This window comes from Arctopsyche grandis, chromosome 11 (genome assembly GCF_051622035.1).
Source record: "Arctopsyche grandis isolate Sample6627 chromosome 11, ASM5162203v2, whole genome shotgun sequence".
Classification (NCBI taxonomy): Eukaryota; Metazoa; Arthropoda; class Insecta; order Trichoptera; family Hydropsychidae; genus Arctopsyche; species Arctopsyche grandis.
In genome coordinates this window covers 15630974-15655513 of record NC_135365.1, presented here as the reverse complement: position 1 = coordinate 15655513, position 24540 = coordinate 15630974, and the positions used below count along the sequence as shown (strand labels likewise).

At 33.7% G+C, this 24540-nt stretch overlaps 2 protein-coding genes across 2 annotated transcripts in view; both read left to right on the top strand.

The window, feature by feature from the left end:
• The window catches only part of LOC143918863 (aminopeptidase N-like), a 184188-nt gene extending 182009 nt beyond the window's left edge, over window positions 1-2179 (top strand). The window contains exon 10 of the mRNA XM_077440946.1: window positions 1960-2179. Coding sequence (XP_077297072.1) covers window positions 1960-2133 — 174 coding nt within the window. The 3' untranslated portion in view covers window positions 2134-2179. The remainder of the gene's footprint in view (window positions 1-1959) is intronic.
• A 3743-nt stretch (window positions 2180-5922) lies between these two features.
• LOC143919214 (aminopeptidase N-like) lies at window positions 5923-23903 on the top strand. Its single transcript, XM_077441426.1, has 22 exons — window positions 5923-6425; window positions 6600-6671; window positions 6885-6918; window positions 8163-8269; window positions 9667-9990; window positions 10068-10251; window positions 10331-10484; window positions 10619-10700; window positions 10780-10960; window positions 11041-11230; window positions 11310-11449; window positions 11528-11662; window positions 12620-12800; window positions 16929-17103; window positions 17217-17383; window positions 18829-18833; window positions 19585-21007; window positions 21125-21175; window positions 21726-21786; window positions 22793-22865; window positions 22954-23091; window positions 23880-23903. Exons 1-22 carry the CDS (start codon window positions 5923-5925, stop codon window positions 23901-23903), a joined length of 4404 nt encoding a protein of 1467 aa, XP_077297552.1.
• The last annotated feature ends 637 nt before the right edge of the window (window positions 23904-24540 follow it).

Sequence of the window (24540 nt, the reverse complement as noted above, 5' to 3'; positions counted from 1 at the left end):
CCCCATAAGGCAGCGCCCCATAAGGCGGCGCCCCATGAGGCTGCGCCCCCTTTGGGGCCCAATGAGGCTGCACTTCCTTCGGGGCCCCATGAGGCTGCGCCCCCTTTGGGGCCCCATGGGGCTGCGCCCCATGAGGCTGCGCCCCCTTCGGGGCCGCATGCGGCTAAGCTCCATAAGGTGGCGCCCAATAAGACTGCGCCCCATAAGACAGCGCCCCATAAGGCTACGCCCCATGGGGCTGCGCCCCCTTTGGGGCCCCATGGGGCTGCGCCCCATGAGGTTGCGCCCCCTTGCGCCCCCTTCGGGGCCCCATGTGGCTTAGCTCCATAAGGCGGCGCCCCATAAGGCGGCGCCCCATAAGGCGGCGCCCCATAAGGCGGCGCCCCATAAGGCGGCGCCCCATAAGGCGGCGCCCCATAAGGCGGCGCCCCATAAGGCGGCGCCCCATAAGGCTGCGCCCCTAAGGCTGCGCCCCATAAGACAGCGCCCCATAAGGCTGCGCCCCATAAGGTTGCGCCCCATAAGGCTGCGGCCGAGAAGGCTGAGCCCCATAAAGCTGCGCCCCCTTTTGAGCCCCATGAGGCTGCGCCCCTTGTGGCGCCCCTGGCGGGGCCCCATGAAGCTACTCGCGAAACGAATAAAACAAATCGGCGCCCATGGATCGAAAAAAAAAAATCGAATCACGTGTTCGATGACGTCACCGATCTACGGACGACGACGACGACGACGACGACGACGACGACGACGACGACGAAGACCAAGGATATTTACATACATACAAAGTCTCTTTCCAAATTATAGATTAGATATAATATATTTCACTTGAAAACAATGTCATTTATTAATAACTTTAAGGAATTTTTACTTCAAATCGCCGATAAAGTTTACCAAAGCATAGGTTTTGAACCGAAACCAAATGACGATTATATCACAAGAATGAAAAGAAATATAATTTTGGACATTGCTTGTAATGCAGGAAATAACGACTGCAGGAAAGATTCTACCAAGAAACTTGAATTTTTAACCCATAATTATAGTAAGTTTATCTAAAGTTTTTTTTATTTTACTTTTTTTTAATTTATTCATTTACTTATTTTATTTTCATTTATTATTCACTTTATTTTATTATTCAGACATGACGATTGATCCTGATGTGAAGCATTCTGTTTATTGTTCGGGACTTCGCGACGCCACAAAAGACTTGTGGGAATTCTTCTGGAATAAGTACATCAACGCAACGTCCAATTCTGAAAAGATTACCATTCTCAAGTATCTGGCCTGTTCCGAAGATGTAGCAATCCTTCAAGAGTAAGTCTTATACAAAGTGGAAATTCTTCTGGAATAAGTACATCAACTCAACATCCGATTCTGAAAAGGATACCATTCTCACATATCTTGCCTGCTCCGAGGATGTTAGAATTCTTCAAGAGTAAGTCTTGTGGAATGAGTTTCAAACAATAGATGACAGAAAAATAATAAAAGGGTTTTTTCAATAAGAACGCGAATTCACAAAATCTGAAAATAATTTTAACATATCTTTCAGTTATTTAATGTTGACTGTTTCAAACGATTCTGGCCTTTTCGACAATAGCCACAGGTACACTGTAATAACATCTGTAATTGATGCTGGACATGTGGGTGTTGATCAAGCCGTAAAATTCATTACGACGAACTTCACCGCTATCAAATCGATGTACGTAATTTCGTTAACCTTAATATATTTATTTAAATTTTTCAATTGTATTAATATTAATATTCAATTTAACTTACATATTTTTTTATCTTTTACAGCATGCATGAGTTTACGGTATACTTTATTATCACCCACATATCAAATTTTATCGTCACAAAGGAGAATGTGGATAAGGTTTGTATATACTTATGTATACTATTGATAATATTTTTACAGATTTTGATGTCTTTTATTAAAAAAATGATTCTAATTGTTATTTATTGCAGTTTAATGAATTCGTTAAGACCGGAGATTTCACGAGAATTCAGAAGAAAGCTGCCGTTAGAGCTCAGTCCGTAATAGCGAAAAATAAGGCAAGGCTTGATAGAATATTGCCCGATATTGATCCCTGGTTGTTGAAAAACGTGATAAGTTCATCTACTTTTGCAAATAAAATTTAACGACTATTTTCTAGGAAACGGCTGAAAAACAACGATTGTTATATTATTTTTACAGATTTTTCTTTATTTATTTTTTTTAAATTAGACGGTCTTAGCAATTCAATATTTTCATTATCGATTTTGATAAAAAATTTTTTTATATACTTACATACAATATACAACGACATATACATATACGAATGTATGAATGAATATCGATGCACAGATTTTGTATATACATACATATGTCCAGTTTTTACCAAAATTAAGTCATTATACACAAACGTCCATCTGCATTAAACTTTCATGTATAAAAAGTATTAACTTGTCCGAATAGTAAATATACATATTTGAGAAGATATAAAGCTAGGGTTTCTGGACTGAACCCGACCCAGACTCGACCCGGACGGGCAATGACTTAAAACCCGGACCCGGACCCGGCCTTCATAACCCGTCGGGTCCGGGTATTTAAAATTTCAAGTATTAACGTAAAAATTCAAAATGATTTTCAGTTTATAAAATTTATTGTTTAACTGTGTGAATTTTCGTGACGCCTTTTTTTAAGTGTGTGGTGAAATGAAATGACAAATAAGAAATATTATCCGAGTCATTGATAAGTTATGAACTCTACATTGGGCGTAAATTTGGATATCGGTATAAGGTTTGGGCCCCATATATCCATTGCTGTTTTGGATGTATTTCCCAGTTCACAAAGTGGATAAGAGTTTCTTTTAGAGCGTGGATTTATTCCTGCTAGAATTGATTAGAATTAGTACAAGAATTGATTACTTGCCATCAAATCATAGTAGTGTTGCGTAGAGGTGGGCTGAGGATCAATGTGAAAGGCCAAAGTCGCTTCACAGAATTTATTGAATGATTCAGGAGGTCCACACGCAGCCAGCGCTCGTTCCAGAATGATCGCTGTACCAAGTGTACCTCATTTTAAAAGGCAAGTTGCCCATCACAGCTTCCCTGATCCATTTATTTATCCATTGTTTACGCTCACGCTCTCGCGCTCTCACGCTCTGAGGTTCTGAGAATTCTACCAGCTACTTACTGAGTCCGGGTATATAATACGGGGGTCTCCATTGTTAACCCCCGAATGCACATAAACAGCAGATAATCACTCTCATGTTCCCATGTTTCAGTACTACATATACTATTTGAAAATAATTCTGCTTACAAGGATAAATTTTTGCTAACATTATTTTACTTGTACTTATTTATCTACTCTACATATTTTATTATTCACGTTCTTTTATTGTAATGTAATGTTTGTCAATTTTATACAATTACGACTTATTATGTTGTTTGATGCATTGACTGGATTATTTTTGATTTCTCTCATTAAAATGTAATTTTGTTATACTCATAATAAATATTTCAAGAAAATATGTAGTGCAACTTTAATTCATTCTTTAATGTAACATGCCCACATTCAGACTCATTTATGAAAATAATTTGTATGTACAATCACTCCTCCATATAACTGGTATACATAAATTACCTTGAAAAGAAAAACCTGAATTATCACAACATCTACAAAGTTAAAATTCAATTATCTCAAAACATACAAAATTTAACTGCACCAAGTATCGACATTTACTATAATATAAAACAAACATAGATTATTTATATTAGACAGTGATTATAATTATTTTTTACAGTGTCATTTGTGATTTTCACAATCAACAAAATTACATACTGTTTAATGTACGTTCGAGACATCATCCAAAACTTAAGTTTTTTTTAATATTATAAGGTATTAAAATTAACATGATAATCGTCAATATTTTGATATACAGCCAGTTCCAATAAATAAGAACCAGCTGCAAACACAAAAAAACCCTGCGTGGCCCCAATGAAAGAGAGAACTAGTTTTGTTTCCGGTTCTTATACAATATTTTAAATGAATTTTCAGAAAATGATTTTTACGCGGCTCTTTTTTTATTTATATAATAATCAGAATTTGAGGTTAAACATATTTAATTTAACTTTTAGCGTAATCTAATTTTAGTCGTTGAATTTTTTCATAGCAATAAAAAATGGAATAAAGGTTTCTTAAAAATGTATGTACATACATACATGTAGTCTGCAATAAATTTGTTCGTCGATGGAAGATTTACTATGAAATATATTATTCACAAAATAATTAAAAGCGAATTAAGATAAACTAATGCATTTTAACTTCCATAAAATATAGTAATTTACGACACATAGTCTTGTCATTACAAATCACCGCCATTCGTTTCCTCTACAATGTGAAAAATAAAAATAAGCTTATCTTTATAAGAAGCGAGAATTCACAATCATCCTTAGTTGTCGAAAATTATTCAACGAAGTATTTGTACAAATAATACAGTAAAAATATAAATGAGCTACATATTGGGGGGTGAGTTAATTGATTTTATTAAACTTGACTTCTCATTTTCTGTAAAATATTAATCATGTGATTATTAATCTTATCAAAGACTATAATGTATATATTATAATTATTATAATAGTAGTTTTGGGCCCGTTGAATTCAACGGGTGGTTTCGGAAAGGATTTGATACACGAATTAAAATAAAGTTTTGTGTTATACAGAAACAGGTTGTGTTCGATGCGCTATCCTCTTTTTTTCAAATATCGTTAAAATATAACTCATTTAATATAAATATTAAATTAATTATATTTTAAATAATTTAATATAACAAAAAGTTAAAAACCTTGCTAAATAAAATTATATATACATACTTACTCTTATATGAACACATTCGTGAAAATGGTTTTAGTCAAGAGGGTAACGTAAATATTTGGTCGTGTTATAAACGAAATCAATTATAAACAAACTTCGGTCATTGACCTCGCAACCTTGAATATATATAGTCGAAAAATCTGGTTACATTATACAATGTGTCATTTATAACTCTGAGAGCGGCTGTGGTTCGCTGGGGTCTACCTCATGGGCCGGAATGTGAAATTACCGAAAACGCAAATATCGGAAGGCAAAGATCGAAAATCGAAAGATCTTAAGTCGAAAGATAAAAAAAGGGTGGATGGTAAACGGTACATTCTCTCGTACATACTCACTTAATTTGCGCGAGCAGGATACAACAGGAACAAGAGGAACAGGCTTTTCCTCCCGTATTAATGTGCGCGCGCAGAATACGGGAGGAAAAGCCTGTTCCTCTTGTTCCTGTTGTATCCTGCTCGCGCATATTAAGTGAGTATGTACGTGAGTATGTACCGTTTACCATGAACCCTTTTTTTTGATCTTTCGACTTAAGATCTTTCGATTTTCGATCTTTGCCTTCCGATATTTGGGTTTTCGGTAATCTCACATTCCGGCCCGTCACAGAGACCGGGTTTGCTGTTAGAGCGTTAGCATCTAGACCTAGACATCACGTTTTCGAAACCCGGGCGGGTATACTTCGAAATTCATTTTATTTTAGAATATCGTTAAAATATAATTAATTTTAATTTAAAAAAATTATTGTTTAATATGAAAAAAAAAAATTGTACAAAACCTCGCTAAATAAAATTATTATAAATACGTATTTTTATATGGAAGGGCCGAAACATTTCAATTAATGATTAAAAAAAGGACTATTTGAATATTCCACGATGGTTTCACGGCTAAGTCTCCGAACTCAGGTATAACTATAAGAGGATATTTGTTTTCGTGTGAGGGTTCACCGGTTCGCCTCTGAATGAGAATCTATACAAAGTTTAGCCTTTTTATTGATTCATCATTATCTTCGGCTAGCGTTAGGACACACACACACACACAGATTACCGTCTTTATATATATAATGTAAATTTGCAGATATGACGTCGATAGCACTTTTCATATTGACTATGGCTACTATGGTAACAGCATCCAATGATTTACGGCCTTTTCAAGAGTCAAAAGCCGATCTAGAAAAACTCCCAAAGCAAAGAGCTGATTACGCCAAATACCGACTTCCTGGACCAACCATACCTTCATATTACACCATAATTTTAAGAATTGATCCCAACGACCCGAATAAAGCATTCACTGGCGAAGTCGCCATCGATATGACGACTAATACCCCAGTCAATAAAATAGTACTTCATTCAAATGTGACGGTCATAAATAGCATAACTGTCATGGCCAAGGAATCAAACGTCAACTTATACGATCGTCATATATCAGCTACGGATGACACGTACTTCTTGACCATTCATTTAACTCAAAACTTGAGCGTCAACCAAGTTTACGTTATCAATATAAACTATGTGGGTATGTACAGAAACGATTTGTATGGAGTATACTTGAGTTCTTACACGGACGCCAACAATACTAAAAGGTTTGAGAAAAGCACGATGCTTTGCTAAATATTGTACATTTGTCATTTAACCTTTTTGACTTGAATGCTATCATTTAATCCGTTTTGAAAGAAGTTGTCTCTCTGCCATACACTGATAGATTTAAGCGAACAGATTTTTTTTTTGTAATTTTACATTTGAGCTTGATTTTCTAGACGCTTAGCAACAACACAATTTGAACCGATATATGCCAGGAGCGGTTTTCCCTGCTACGATGAGCCAGGATTAACCCATTTGAACCCACGCGGTCAGTTATGAACTTACACGATGTATGCCAGCGCGGTCATTCACGGCATTTTACAATTTTGCGTCGTAAAATAAAGGGATCACTCAGGCCGGCCGTAAAACCTTTCATTACGCTTGGTTAGATGTTGGTGATGAATTTTAAGAAAGTCACACGAAATTAAATCGGTTCCTTTTGGAGTTTTGAGGGAATAACATCGAGCGCTTTTCGACTTGCAGGTATGTCGAAGAGAAAACATACGTAAGTTTTTTATTTTTACATATTTTTTATTTATCTTTATGTTTCTAATACAGTAGGACTTATTGAATAATATGCATAAGAGAAATTGCGTTTATATATCTCATATTCCTGAAAAAAAAAATCAAAAGTCGATGGAGTCGTATATGACTCCTTGGGATAATGACACATATTTTTTTCCAGAGAATGCAATTTTACTACTGCAGAGATACGGGAAGAAATTGATAATTGGGACGAGTCTCAACTTCCGGATTCCACATACATACATATTACCACCCCTGGAAACTGATATTCGGTTAAAGAAAAAAGTAGGGTGGAAATCAATCAACCATTTAGTATAAATATGTATAATAAATATATGGATGGGGTTGATCAAATGGATAACCATATTTCTAACTATAACATAAGTATTAGAGGGAAAAAATGGTACATGCCTATTCTGTTTTGGAACATCGATGTAGCTGTGAATAACGCTTGGATTCTAAGCAAAAGTTTTGGTTGTAAATTTGATAAATTAGGATTTATCAGACAGGTAACAGAGACGTTGTGCAAGTGTTATGGTCAAAAACGAAAACAATTGGTCCCATTCAGACCCGGCAAAGTTAATCAAAATCAAAAGGAAGTTGGAAGACATTTGATATTGGTCAAACAGAAAAGGAGAAATTGTGGACACTGTAAAAATAAAACGTTTTCCGCTTGTGATAACTGTGAAATTCCATTGCATGACAAATGTTTTGTACCGTATCATAATAATTAATTATTTTGTCTTCATGTATTTTGTTTTTACGACTTTTGAACCCAAAATCTCGTTTATGACATTTCTTCTTTTAAAAGGGTGCACCCTTTTTTTTGTTGACGATGTGTATATGTCACAATATATGTACCTACGTGTGTTATGTTATGCGATTTGAAAATATCATTTTATCGAAAAGATGCGTGTTTGTTATTTTTAAAATTAATTTTATAAATTTCTTAACAATAAAATTACAAATAACCAGTGAGAAAGTATTACAACTGATTATGTGACTCCATTGTGATTTTTGTTTTATTTTAAAAAACATGTTTCATTAGCCCCAAAGGTCATTCACGACACCACCTTGAAAAAAATTAAAAATGTTGAAAAATCAATTAATTACCCATCCCTATCCTATAAAAAATATTTCCCATGAAATAACTCAAAGATTTTGGAAAATAAACGAAAAAATAGTCCTGGGCACATGGGACATGTGTTTTCACGCGAGCTCTGGGTTTAAATGGGTTAAAAGCTGTTTTCCAGACTAATGTATACACTCCTCCAGGATATTACACCATAAGCAACACAGATCAAATAAATACAAAAACATTGTAAGTAATTTTTGAAAGAAATTACAAAATCTACATTACAAAATTTATCATTCAAATTTTAAAATTTTGAATCAGAAGAATTGTAGCGTGGACGTGTAGAAGAGCATTTGAGATCGGAGTGAGAAACGCGGTATTTATATACATATTAGTGGTTCGATTTTTTTACAAACGCTTTAGAATTCCAAAACGTGTTAATGGATATTATGAATTATAGAAAAAATAGTAGTATTATGGTGCGTACGCACCAAGCCAACGAACGGCCCACAGGCCAACTTTTAAAACCAGTAGCGTACAAAATATCGAAATAAAAATTGAAATTAAATGTCAAAATTGAAACTATTATTGCTATATTAAAATTGAATTCAAATATCAAAATAAAATTATAATCATTATATTAAAATTAAAATTAAATATTGAAAGTTAAAACAGAACATACACAATTTCAATAAATTTTCGAGATTGAACTAAAATTATATCATCAACAATCACATACAGGTAGTCCTCGACTTAACATGTTTTGACTTACGAAGATACACACTAAGATCAAAAAAAAATCAAAGAATTATTATTTTTACTTCCACATAAATCACCGCTACTGAGAGTATATCATGTAATAGTATGGATAATCGTTCGTTCGTCGATAATTCGTTGTATCGGCGGTACATCAAACGGTTTTTTTGTTCTTCAATTGTTTCTCTCGTCGAAAGCGATACTGGAGTTGTCGTTGTTTTGTAAAATATTTTTTTTACCAATCATCGACGGCAACAAAGTAACAACTGCAATTATAATATGCATTAAAATATTATATTAATGTAATACAAATAAGGAAAAAAGTAATCAGAACATAAAATGCTATATACCACACTGAGCCTTATCGTAATTCATTACCAGCGCGTTTAAAAATTTTAAATGTAAAATGTGGGCAAAACAGTATATTTTTTAGTTTCGTGATGTATGATGGAGTTTTAAAAAATATTTAAATTTACTGAAAAGGATTTACAATAGCCTATATAATCTATCCTTCCTGGAAAAAACTATATCCACGTCTTTATTTATCAGCTAGTCGATCAGTCCCAATTTTAACCATAAGCCTATGCTCCCTATTCAGAATTCATTATTTTTTGCACTGTGTCATGAAGTTAAAAATGGCTATATCCATAAATCACTACAAGTTACAAGGAGTCACGAAATAGATGATTTCAAATACGCCGTTGGCGGAATCGTGAATAGGGCCCCAGGGAAGCGTGGGGCCCAGTGCGTTGCAAACGCTGCAAATGTCTCTGGCCGGCCCTGCATATCACCGAATTTTTGCAAACAATTTAATTTCAAACCACCTATCGGTGAAAATATAAAACAGCGTTCATATCTTTGTTTCAAACCATACTAAATGCTTTCAGAGCTCCAATGCAAGGGGGCTTCAGTTTGTTCGCATTTGAACCGACCGTTCGAATGTCTTCTTACTTGAATGCTTTCATAATATCTGACTTTATCTACAAATCCAATCTTGATCGACCGTCTCAAGTGTTCCCGAAGAAGTTCAGAATATTTAGCAAACCCAACACCGAACCTTATATAGATTTCGCTCTGGATTTCGGCGAGAAGAGTATCAGCTGTATGGAAAAATATACCAACATCACATATGCCCTCAAAAAGCTAGACAACATCGCCATTCCGGACTTTGCAGCAGGTGCTATGGAGAATTGGGGTCTAATCACATATAGGTATGAATTTATTTTTACTTCATAAAATGCTTTCGATTGTTTATATTTGATGAATTAATATATCATTTGCACTATAGAGAGCAACGTTTGCTAGATATTCCTGGAGTTACATCTACGAGTGATAAGCAGTTCATCGCTACAATTATGTCTCACGAAATTAGCCACATGTGGTTTGGAAATGAAGTCAGTCCATCATGGTGGGATTATTTGTGGTTAAGTGAAGGATTTGCCACTTATTTTGCTAATTACATTACCCAAGAAGTATAGTTGATTTTAAATATTAACTAAAAATAATTTTAATACAAGTATGTAAAAATTATTTTTTTATACCTTAAAAAAGGTTGCACCAGAATGGCGAACAATGGACCAATACGTTGAAGTACTTCGTAAGGCCATGAAAGAAGATTCTGAAAAATCTAGTAACCCAATGACATCTTCTGTCGCCTCCCCACAAGAAATAATCAAAAATCCAAACACAATAGCGTATGGAAAATGTGAGTTTTTAAAATTCCATTTTAAAATTAAATTCCAAATTAAAATTAAATTCCAAATTATTTAAATCCCAAATTAACCATGTATTTCTAAGCAATTTTAATTATATTTTTCATTTGAAAATTATGTATTTTAGCTGGCAGTGTGATTAGAATGATGGAACATATCTTAGGAACGGCAATTTTTAGACAAGGTCTCCAAAATTATTTGAAATCTATGTAAGTTTCTATAAATATATACAATATAACATTAATTCTAAATCAAAAAGCATTAATATCATGTGTATCTTGAATTTAGTCCCCTAGGTCTCGCAGAGCCACAGAAACTATTCGACGGTCTTCAAGCAGCTACCGATGGAAAACACATACTACCAGATGATTTAACAGTTACAGACATTTTTGGAATTTGGTCAACTCAACCTGGATATCCTTTGGTCACGGCCACAGGAGGCGACAATGGATCCATAAACCTGAAACAAGTTTGATTAAATACATATGTTTTAGTATAGATGTACATTTTAATATATAAATGAATTGGAAAATCATGCAATTTTATCAGACGCGGTTTTATCAAACAAATATGACGTCTTCCGAAAAATGGTGGATTCCAATTACTTGGGTCACATCTAAGGGGGGTGATTTTCAAAATACGTTAGTGCAAAGATGGTTCAGCCCGAACGATTCCGTTCTCAATATACCCTTAGAGTTAGATGAAGATAGTTGGTTTATACTAAACAAGCAAAAAACTGGTATATTTCTTTAATTCGTTTTCTTTTTATCTCATTTTATCTAAATTTCATTGTTATCACGTATTACATATGTATGTAGGTTACTATCGTGTGATGTACGACGAAAAGAATTGGAAACTTTTGACGGAAGCTTTGAAAGCTATCCTCAGTAGTATTCATCTTTTAAATAGAGCTCAATTAATTGACGATTCTTTAGAATTGGCGAGAACATTACGACTGGTTTGTTTTTCAGTTTTTGAAAATAAAGCAACATGAATTTGGTTATTTATTAATGCTATGACGCTGTTTTTTATATAGAATTATACCACAGTATATGATTTGTTGTTCCACTTAAAAGAAGAAACCGACTACATTCCTTGGTTGACTGTCTTGCCTGGAATAAACCAGTTAAGCTTGATGATGCCAGCTGCCACTAATTTCAATAAATATCGGGTATTTAACATACATTAGGCTGGAGCAAAAATTGCGAATTTGCATCGATGGACCTAGTGGAAATCATAAAATCATAAATTAAAAATTTAATTGACTTTAAACAATGTCCAGTGTATCTAAATCAATCCATTTATATGTACAAAAATTTCGAAAAGTAGGCTTTTTTCATACATTTTTTCGAGAATGGTTAATATTTCTTTGGTATTTCAAAAAATAAACGCACGATATTAATTGAATTTAATTGTTTTTGGCTGATTAACAGTTCAAATTCGCCATTTCGCCTGAAAATCCCCCATACAAAACGCGCTCGCAATGAGTGTTCGTATTGGGGAAGCGTTTTTTTCGTCATTTTTTCATGTCACCATTATTATTTTGAAAATTAAAGTCGTTGAGAACTTATTTCGTAATTTCATATTTTGTGAAATATGTATAAGGAAGTTGGACGCAAGTTTTTTAATTAGGTCCATCGATGGAAATCCAAATTTCGAGTTTTTTGCTTCCATCTAATTAATGTACATACACATATATATAATATACATAAAGTACATACATATATATATATATATATATATATATATATATATATATATATATATATATATATATATATATATATATATATATATATATATATATATATATATATATATATATATATATATATATATATATATATATATATATATATATATATATATATATATATATGTATATATATATATATATTTATATATATATATATATATATATATATATATATATATATATATATATATATATATATATATATATATATATATATATATATATATATATATTTATATATATATATATATATATATATATATATATATATATATATATATATATATATATATATATATATATATATATATATATATATATATATATAATATATTTCACTAGAAAACAATGTCATTTATTAATAACTTTTAGGAATTTTTACTTCAAATCACCGATAAAGTTTACCAAAGCATAGGTTTTGAACCGAAACCAAATGACGATTATATCACAAGAATGAAAAGAAATGTTATTTTGAACATTGCTTGTAATGGAGGAAATAACGACTGCAGGAAAAATTCTAACAAGAAACTTGAACTTTTAACCCAAAATTATAGTAAGTTTATATTGCTGTCGGTTCCCTCATCACTGAGGATCGTGACTATGATGTGCGGTCAACCAGCTGCCTCCATTCAGTTCTAAATTCGGCCAGGCGAAGACTTGCTACCGTGGAAGCGCCCGTCGCTGCAGATACTTGGTCAGTCCAGCGTGCGGGGGATCTGCCTCTGGCTCTTCTGCCTTCGACGCTACCAACCACAACCAACCGCTCCAGGCTCTCCTCACCTCTTCGTGCAATGTGGCCGAAGAACTGCAATATACGTTTCAGGCATATTGTTGACAATCTATCCTTGATTTTCAATTCTTCAAGAATAGACACATTCGTGCGTTTGTCGGTCCAAGGCACGCGCAGTAGCCGTCTCCAGGACCACATCTCAAAGGCATCGATTCTCCGTCTATCCGCCGCCTTCATGGTCCACGTCTCGACACCATAAAGGCAGACAGAAAAAACGAGACTCTTCACGAGACGGATTTTGACAGCAGTTGTAATGGCTCTATTCTTCCAAATCTTCGTTAGTTGTGACATTGCCGATTTTGCTAATGTAATCCGGCGCCGTATTTCCAATTCGCTGCCGCCGTTGTTAGATATGAGTGACCCCAGATAGACAAAATTATCAACCACATCTATACCGTTTAAAGCTGAGTTGTTGTTTTGCAGCTGTTGGTGACGGTCAATTATCATAATTTTTGTTTTGGGGCGGTTTATCTGGAGGCCAAGCACATTACTCTCTGTCTCAACACGACGGATCAGTTCGGCCATTTCTTCATGATTATTAGCTATGAGCGTTGTGTCATCCGCATACCGAAGATTGGATAGTTTTTTTCCACCAATGGACACTCCACCCTTCCAACCATCCAGTGCTCTACGCATTATATACTCTCCATATATATTAAATAGGTCTGGAGATAATATACACCCTTGCCTTACTCCACGTTGTACTCGAAAATTTGTCGAGTTTAGCGAATTGATTCGAACTACTGCATTGTTATCATTATACAAGTTATGTATTATCTTTACAAGATGCATGGGGACTCCCATGTCCAGTAGAACTTTCCACAGATAGTCCCAGTTCACAAAGTCAAAAGCTTTTTTATAGTCTATAAAACAAAGAACGGCTGGAGTTTGAAACTCCCGACATTTTTCAATGAGTTGACGTATATTCAGTATTTGTTCCCTCGTCCCTTTGCCTTTTACAAACCCTGCTTGTTCGTTCGGTATTTGCCATCCAAGGTAACTGCTCAAACGATCTTTAATTATATACAGCAATACTTTACTAGAGTGCGATATTAAGGCTAAGGTCCTGTAATTCTCGCATTTTTTTGTAGATCCTTTCTTGTGTAAGGGAATGAATATTGAATTGACCCAATCTTTCGGCCATACTCCGTTTACCCAGATCTTGTTGCACATATTACATAGCGCCTTTATCGCAGTTTCACCAAGCTCTTTCAGAAGTTCAGCTTGTATACCATCGCTGCCAGGAGACTTTTTACATTTCAGTTTCTTTATGGCATTTACAACTTCAGATGTCAAGATGTCAGGCTCCCTGACATCATCAATTAGGGAAACAATTGAGGTCGACGAACTACCACTGTACAATTCCGAACAGTATTCTTTCCATCGGTTGAGTATCACATCAATATCTGTAAGCGTGTTTCCAAATTGATCATCTATTGTCCAAGTTTTGGGTGAAAATTTTTGAGTGACGATTTTTACTTTGTGAAAAATATCCCTTGCCTGATTCTTTAATGCGTGTTTTTCTATCTCCTCACATATGTCATTTATATATTTAGCTTTATCCCGCCTACAACTCCTTTGAATATCTTTATGTAATATTGCATACCTTTCAAGATATTCTGTCGATGTTATGCCAGTTTGTTTAAGTCTTTTACGTTCTTTTATCTTAACCCAAGTTGAATCAGAGATAAAAGACTTACGATGTTCATTTTGCGGTGTTTGATGTTTTCTGGCATACCGAATTATGAGATCTTTAAAAATTTTCCAAGACTCTTCTACATCTACATTAGGATTTATTTGGAATTCTGCATCTTTTTCTCTGATTACATTGCCAAAATTAATTACATCATCATTGGTGAGTTTAATTGCTTTATTTTGATGTCTTTTAATCATTTTCAATTTCAGTCGAAATTTAGCAACAAGTAAGTTATGGTCCGATCCGCAATCTGCACCTGGATATGTTTTGACGTTATGTATCGATGATTTCCATCTAGAATTTATTAATACATAATCGATTTGGTTGCGGTGACGATCCCCAGGAGATATCCAAGTGTACAATCGCCTAGGATGATGTTGAAACCAAGTATTCATAATGGACATTTTATTTTCAATGCAGAAACTTATAAGTTTCTCTCCTCTCTCATTTTGAATACCCAATCCATATTTACCTACTATGTTATCAATGTTGCTATTATTACCGACTTTGGCATTAAAATCACCAAGAATGATGGTCATTTCTTTGTTTGAGATATTTGACAATGTATCGAGTAGTGAAGCATAGAACGCATTTATTTTAATATCTTCGGCATCTGCAGTAGGAGCATATATTTGAAGGATGTTTAGTTTATACGGATGCGTGTTGAGTTTTAAGTGTATAAGTCTGTCACTTATGGGGTTGTAGCCAATTAGTGCACTGGTTAATTTAGATGCTAAGATCACCGCGACACCGCTATGTGACGAATCTTGGTTACCAGAAAAATATATCGTATTTCCATTTGAAGTTTTATAATGGCCGTTGTTCTTCCAGTGCGTTTCCGAGATTCCGAGTATATCTAGCCCATGAGTGTACATCTCTTTCTCAACAACCAGTGTTTTCCCAGGATTCAGGAGTCCTCTAACGTTCCAAGTACCTATTTTGGATTTGTTCCGTAAAGTTTCTCCAGTCGCATATTTTCCACATGATGCCTGGTGAGTCACATGCATGTGGCCAGTAGCCAATTTCACACCGTGAGACCTGGAACCTCGAAGGCGCCGGGTGTCAGCCGGAGAGTCAGACTTCTTCACACTTTTATTTTTGTACATCATAGTTATCTTGGGAGAATACTGCAGTGGATTCCCACTTCCTTCTACAGCGCAGTAAATGTTTTGACATCTTATACTGGCAGAGCTGCTGCCCACTACCAGGGATTTATTATAGAGTTTCCTTCTCTGTCAAAGATGATACGGTACCTTTGAAAACCGGGTTGTGCTTTTGTTAAGCGGCGGCACTTACTCGCCGCTGACCTGAGACCGTCATAGTGTTGTGTGACATTTTATAGAGTGAAACTTACCACGGATTCACTCATCACCACTCTTATCTCAGCGCTCCTTGTCCAGGACCACCATGTCGCCATGGCAGTTGACTGCAAGAGTCGTTCCCCTATTTGCAACTTGGGGACCTGAGCGGTTGCATGGAGCTCTGCTCTGAGCTTATTAATTACTCCGTGCGGACGGACGTGTGTTTCCATTTATGATATATTTACATATATAGACAGTTTATTCACAATCATAATATTTATGAAATTAGTACCAAACAATAACGTTAACGTTGAGTACAAGTATCCAATATCAAATATTAAATTATCAAAACTAAATATTAAATAATTCAACACTCAATATTAAATAATCAATTATGAAATAATTCAACACTCAACATTAAATAATCAATTATGAAATAATTCAACATTAAATATCAAACCATTCACTCAATATTAAATATGAAATAATTCAACGTTAAATATTATCAATACTATCATTAATAAATCAATCGACGTTAATAGTAAATTATTATCAAAAGAAATGTGATCGAAATTATGTGGGTAATTATGTAAATATGAAAATATTATAAATTTAAATTCCATTTAAAAAATATGAAATCAAGCATAGGTAATGATTCTGAATATGTACTAACTTGCGAGGCGCCAGAAGAGCTTCATACTCATCCCAGCACCTCCTCTTTAGCTCCAATTTAACACAAAATTCTACATACTTATCGGGAACAACACACAAACACACGTCCGCACCGAGCTCGCTCAACCCGCGACTTTAGTAAGTTTATCTGACGTTTATTTTAATTTTTTAATTTATTCATTTTAGTTAAATTTACTTTATTTCATTCATTTTAATATTCAGACACGAAGATTGATCCTGATGTGAAGGATTCTGTTTATTGTTCGGGACTTCGCGACGCCACAAAGGACTTGTGGGAATTCTTCTGGAATAAGTACATCAACGCAACGTCCAATTTTGAAAAGATAACCATTCTCAGGTATCTGGCCTGTTCCGAGGATGTAGCAATCCTTCAAGAGTAAGTCTTATACAACACGTTTCGATCACTCGATCACATAAAAATAATAAAATGGATTTTTATTAAAAGCACGAATTCCCGAAATTTGAAAATAATTTTATTATATCTTTCAGTTACTTAATGTTAACTGTTACAAACAATTCTGGACTATTCTACAATTACCACAGATACATTGTTGTAAAATCTGTAATTAATGCTGGACATGTGGGTGTTGATCAAGCTGTAAAATTCATTACGACGAACTTCACCGCTATCAAATCGATGGGGGACGCGACAATTGGTGCAAGGCCAAAATGTTCAACGACAAAATGTACCCGAAAATTAGTGCACTGACAAAATGTACCCGCGACAAAATGTACCCGCGACAAAATGTACCCGCGACAAAATGTACCCGCGACAAAATGTACCCGCGACAAAATGTTCAAAAATGTTCAAAAATGTTCAAAATGTTCAAAAATCCTAAATTATCCTATTTTAATGGCAAAAGTAACTTTTTATTGTATTATATTTATCGATGTATATGGTACTTTTTATCGTATAGATCGCGGATGTTATTAAATTATTATAAATTAAAGGTGTTCTCAACCGTACCAACATATACTTATTTAAATTGAACAATTACATTTTAAGCGAATGTCATTGTGACTCATTGAATATAATTTTAAGATGTCATTGAATTAGTATAAATGTCAGGGGTTCTCAACCGTATCCAATATTTACGAATTTAAATTGAAAAAAAAAACTTTCCCAGCGTATGAACTGCAGATTACATTGCATTAGTTTATATGGCAGGGCTTCTCAACCGTCTCCAAAATTTACTTTATTTCAAATGAATAATTTACTTTTTATCGTACACATCGCGGGCGTTATTAAATTAGTATAAATGACAGGGGTTCTCAGCCGTATCCAATATTTACGTATTTAAATTGAAAAAAAAAACTTTCCGAGCGTATGAACTCCAGATTACATTGCATTAGTTTATATGGCAGGGCTTCTCAACCGTCTCCAAAATTTTCTTTATTTCAAATGAATAATTTTGTTTTTAAGCGTATGTCATTGAATTAGTTCTATGATTGACAGATGAATTGTCTACACAAATGGACGAAAATATGTAAAAAGACAAATGGGTTATAAAATTTTACTACCCTCATGTTAGAGGCTATTGAATGCATTTTTTTCTTTGCGTAAAACCCTAGGACAATAGGCAAATGGTGGGTTCGAAATCTCTTCAATGTCCTCTTCAACTTCGGTTTGTAGCATTAGAATAATAATTTTTAGCTATTCACAGTTGATAAGCTCGATCACATTTATTATAGAAAAATATACATATATCTATGTAATAAATTTATAATTTCTCTGGTATTATAAAGTTCTAATAAGGTTATCAAGTTAACAATACTTGTTCACCATCCCACCGCAAAATGCTGAACGTGTGTTCTCATTAATTACATAAAGCTCACTGAACAGATGAGCGCAATTCGCATTATATTGACACAGTGAAAAGCGTGTTATAAAAAAGTGTATGTATTATAAAATGTCGTGCATTGAACTATATAATTATATAAAAGGGGAAAAAGAGCTGCTCCAAAAAACGAAAACATGAAGTCGCCCATTTCAAAGAAGAGTAAAGGCGAGAGAAGAACGTATGAATTAAAATGTTAAGGTAAGGTTCTATTTTGTTTTATTAAATTGAATCGCCTATTAATCTATATTGTTTGATTTTAGATTTGGTACAGATGCATTGTTTTAAAAGATTGCACAATTTTTTATAACAAAGCTATGAATTTCGAGTGTATAAAGCTATGAAAGCTATGAGTGCTTTTTTTTTTTTGGGGGGAAGTCCCCTTCGGTGGTCCGACAATTATGGCAACCCTAAGATACGTACGTACATAAAAAGTAGTAATTAGTCACAGTCAATATTGTGTGCACTACAGCCCTTTACGCAAAAAACAGCTTTGTCTGTTTATTTATGAATGGCATATGTCGTTTCAAATGAGTATTTATTTCTTAAACTTACCCGGAAATATTGCGGCTGTTGGTTGTAACTTTCTCGAAAACAACAAAGAGTCAAGTTTTATTGTTATTGTTAAGAAATATTTTGTTGTTATTGTTTTATTGTTATGAGAGATGTTACAGATCGACGAACTCGTAAATAGCTTCACAGTAAAGCCTAATTTAACTAAAGCCAAACTTATAAATTTAAGTTATGTTTAGCGTTCATTATTTCAATTATAGATTCATTTTTAAAACCTAAAAAAAAAACAATAAGAAGGATATCTATTTTTCATTTTGTCAAAAATCTTGGTTATTATTGTAGATTATCTACGAGGGAAAAAATAATAAAATAGCGCAACTCGTAGGCGCGCGCGATATTTGCCAAAAATGGGCTCGATCGGCCTTAAAGTGAAATAATAATTATATTATAATTTCTCTAGTTAGTAAAATTATTATATAATATAATTTATTTATTTCTTTATACAGATGCAGGATATGACATTTGAAAGGACGCAAAAGAATGGAGTTTTATTAATATGCGATGGATTCTGCTACACGCGTCATCGATCGGGTATAGATACTGAAACGGAGTATTGGGTTTGCGAAAACCGAAAAATATGCAATGGACGTGCAATCACAAAATCTAACAGACGCGAGTTTCGGCAAACTAAGGAGCACAGCCACTTGCCCGATAGGCTAAGGCGTGAGATACGCCAAATTCAAGGCTTTATGCAGCAAGCGGCATCGAACGCTATCGGTGCCAGCACCACCACTAGCATAGTGCAAAGATCGTTAATGGCAGCGACTGATGTAGCCAAGGCAAGATTGCCTTCGATAAATCATTTGAAGAGAAATGTACAAAGGCAGAGGAATAAAGCACAAGTACCACTTCCTCTGCCAATAACAAGGAGCGACATAGATGTACCTACAGAGTATCAAATAACAGGTAGCACAACTACACCGGAGCAATTTTTATTTTGGGATTCAGGCTCTGGTTCTGAAGAAAGAATTTTAATGTTCACAACGAGAAAGAATTTAGAATTTTTAAAAAGTTGCCAGAGCATACTAATGGACGGTACATTCAAAACTGCTCCACCACTATTCACGCAGCTATATTCTATACATGGCACGCGACTGGAGGGCACTGACCAAAAGCCGGGGAAGGCGGTTCCCTTAATATTTTGTCTGCTTCCAGATAAAAGTGGAACCACATACAATAGACTCTTTAGTCAATTAAAAATGTATATTCAAGATTGGGAACCTAATAGGGTAATGATGGATTTCGAGAGGGCAGCCATCAATGCCGTTCAAAACCAATGGCCAAATGCGCAAGTAACGGGTTGCTTTTTCCATCTGTCCCAAAGTATCTATAGAAAAATCCAGGAATTGGGATTAACGGAATTTTATGATAATCAGGAAAATGCAATTAAATTTAAAATGGTGTTGGCTTTAGCATTCGTTCCTCCAGAAAATGTAGTCGAAAGCTGGGAGGAACTCCTCCAAATTCTCAACCCTTGGCTATTGGAACAAGAGCGAGAAATCCAACAAAAGGTCGATGATTTCCTCATTTATTTTGAGGTAAATTATATTGGGAAAATCATAGCGAATGTAAGGCGTGAACCTCGGGTAGCTTCCATAGACATATGGAATGTTCGAGACCGAATAATACATAATTATGGAAAAACAGATAACGAAGTGGAAGGCTTCCATATGAAAGTTGGCTATACAATTGGAGCCCAATTTCCAAACCTCTGGAAATTTTTGAAAGCCCTTCAAGGTCTCCAAGCCGAGACCGAGAAGTTAGTAGAAGAACTAAACTCCGGAGTTATGGGAAGACAACAGCGGCCGAAATACGTACAATTGGCAGAGAGGATAAAAAACGTCACAGCCAATTGGGCTAATCGACAAAGTTTGGAGACATACCTAAGAGGAATATCGTATAATTTTTAAACACGTTAGCTTTTATTCTAAAATATTATTTCGTTAAAATTTTGTATATAAAATAATATATAACATTCATTTTCAGGTGCGTACACAGGATATTTTTCTCGCAGCAGTCAAGTCAAGGGCGAACAGGGTTCTAGTTTATATATCTAGTCACATACATACTTATGTATATTATATTTAGTTATTAATTTTAAATCCTTGTATTTTAAAACTAAACTAAACTTATTTAATATGAAAAATATTAAATTCCTTTTAATGTACATATGTATGTATGTATCTACATTATTTAAATACTGTCATACCATTTTTTAATCTTACTAATTATGGATTTTTTAATATTATATACAATATTTTTATTTCCTTTTAGTACATTTTTTGTATCTTTTTTTTATAAAAGCTTCCTCTTATTATCGATATTCCATCAAATGCACAACTTTTTGCTTATTTATTTCTTATTATTTAAGAATGTATAAATTAAGTCATAATATACTCAAATTTTTTAAATGACATCAATATTTTTTATGCAGCGGTAGCTGTTGATAAGCAATTATATTATAACTAAATTTGTCACTGATGTTAGGTATTTAAAATTTTTAATTTAACAATTATTGTTTTAATCTGAAAATTGATAAATTTTGTGTTTTAATGTTTTAAATTTAATGACATGTGCATTTCAACAGTTCGAACTATGATGATTCCATTATTTGAGAGCAGATCACTTTTAATCTTACAATTAATGGTGTATTATTTTAATTGAATATTGTTTATTTATTAAAATAAATATTATTACAAAATTAAGTAATAAATTTAAAAATGATTTTAAAAATACATGTCAAATGATGATCTTTTTTCTTTATCTATTTTGTATGCTCATATTATGTTTAAATGATTTTTGTTTTGTTTTCAACTGAATACAACTTATTTCATATGAAGAAAAGATTTGTAATTTTGGCTTTTATTTATTTATTTTCATTATAAGATTTTATATTACGGTTGAGAAGCCCTGCCATATAAACTAATGCAATGTAATCTGCAGTTCATACGCTCAGAAAGTTTTTTTTTTCAATTTAAATAAGAAAATATTGGATACGGTTGAGAACCCCTGACATTTATACTAATTTAATAACGCCCGCGATGTGTACGATAAAAAGTAAATTATTCATTTGAAATAAAGTAAATTTTGGAGACGGTTGAGAAGCCCTGCCATATAAACTAATGCAATGTAATCTGGAGTTCATACGCTCGGAAAGTTTTTTTTTTCAATTTAAATACGTAAATATTGGATACGGTTGAGAACCCCTGTCATTTTTACTAATTTAATAACGCCCGCGATGTGTACGATAAAAAGTAAATTATTCATTTGAAATAAAGAAAATTTTGGAGACGGTTGAGAAGCCCTGCCATATAAACTAATGCAATGTAATCTGCAGTTCACACGCTCAGAAAGTTTTTTTTTTCAATTTAAATAAGAAAATATTGGATACGGTTGAACATTTTGAACATTTTTGAACATTTTGTCGCTTAAACATTTTGTCGCGGGTACATTTTGTCGCGGGTACATTTTGTCGCGGGTACATTTTGTCAGTGCACTAATTTTCGGGTACATTTTGACGTTGAACATTTTGGACTTGCACCAATTGTCGTGTAACCCAAATCGATGTAATTATGTTTATCTTAATATATTTATTTTTATTTTAAAATTGTATTAATATAAATATCTAGTTTAACCTGCATATATCTTTTACAGCATGCCTGAGTATACGGTAACCATAATAAACTATATAAAAAATAGAGTCGTCACCAAGGAGAATGTGGATCAAGTGTGTACATACGTATATTATTGATAATAATTTTAAATTTTTTATGTAGTTTATTTAAAAAAATGATTTTATTTTGAATTCATTACAGTTTAATGAATTCGCCAAGACAGGAGATTTCACGAAAAATGAGAAGGAATCTGTCGATGCAGCTCAGTCCAAGATAGCGACAAATAAGGAACGGCTTGATATAATATTGCCCGACATTGATTCTTGGTTATTGGAAAACGTGATAAGTTCATCAACTATTGCAAATCATATTTAACTATTTAAGGCGATAATTATTTTATTTTCAAAATTTTGATTTATTTATATTTTTCTAAATTTTGATTTATTTATATTTTTCTAAATTTTGATTTATTTATATTTTTCTAAATTTTGATTTATTAATATTTTTCTAAATTTTGATTTATTTATATTTTTCAAAATTTAAACGGTCTTCCCATTATTTGAAGTCTATTAAAATATTTCCTATATACACTATACAACAGCACATACCTACATACATATATGAATGTATGTTAATCGATGCCAGTTTGTCCAGTTTTTACCAAAATGTTTTTTTTTGTCCAGTTTTTACCAAAATTAAGTCATTATACACAAACGTCCATCTGCATTAAACTTTCATGTTTAAAAATTATTAACATGTCCAAATAGTATACATATTTGATAAGATACAAATAGCCTTATACAAATATATAATATGTGCATTTCGACCATATCTTCGGTTTTGCTTCCGAAAGAGCTCCGATTCTCATGTATTTTTGCCAACTGAATCCGAATAAGCCACCAGAATTTGTGCATCAGCCTCCATTTTTTTTTAGTGTATGTTTTACTCCAAAAATAGCATATATAGTCTAGTTACAATATTCCTGAATTTCTAATTTTCGATCCCGCTTTCAAACATTGCTGATTTAATCATACATTTTTATTCACCCAATTGCAAATAAGTCGGCATAAATCTGGTTTTGGGAAATAGCGTGCGACTTGGGGTTTCCCGACAATGAGTAATTTCAGGATTTTATGCCTGCTTCGGAATGACGCTTTGTATTTTAATTTATCATTTCCTTACTACCATTTATGAGGTGGATATCTACTTCCACACAATTTGACTAACCAAATTTGTGAATTACTCAATCTTTGTTAAATTTATTGTTAACTTGGTTAATTTTCATGACACCTTTTTTACCTTGTGTATTGAAATGACAAAAATAAATATTATCCGAGTCATTAAAAAGCTATTAACTCTACATTGGGCGTAAATTTAGATATCAGTATAAGGTTTGGGTCCCATATATTGCTGTTTAGGATGTGTTTCCCAGTTCACTTAGTGGCTGAATGGAAATTCTCGTCACATGCTGGTTGCAGTTCCAATAATGTAAAAAGAGCCAAGGGATTATATTTCAGACTGCTACTTTTGTGCAACTAAAATCGTAGGCATATACATATGTATGTAAGTAAAAAGGAACGAATGCATGGGCCATAAGTCATAATACAGACGAGCTAGCAATGAAATACAGATGATTGTCGAATAGAGATACGTTTCGTAAACAAATTACGTTATAATATGAGCGTAGGGGTGGGCTGAGGACCAAAGTGAAAGGCCAAAGTCGCTTCACAGCATTTATTGACTGATTCAGGATTTCAAGTCCACACGCAGCCAGTGCTCGTTCCAGAA

Excerpts from the sequence above, each read along its gene's own strand:
- LOC143919214 (XM_077441426.1), top strand. The coding sequence starts at position 5,923 with ATGACGTCGATAGCACTTTTCATATTGACTATGGCTACTATGGTAACA. Across the intron at positions 10,252-10,330 it reads CTAATTACATTACCCAAGAA|GTTGCACCAGAATGGCGAAC; the intron begins GTATAGTTGATT and ends ACCTTAAAAAAG. Across the intron at positions 12,801-16,928 it reads ACTTTTAACCCAAAATTATA|ACACGAAGATTGATCCTGAT; the intron begins GTAAGTTTATAT and ends TTTAATATTCAG.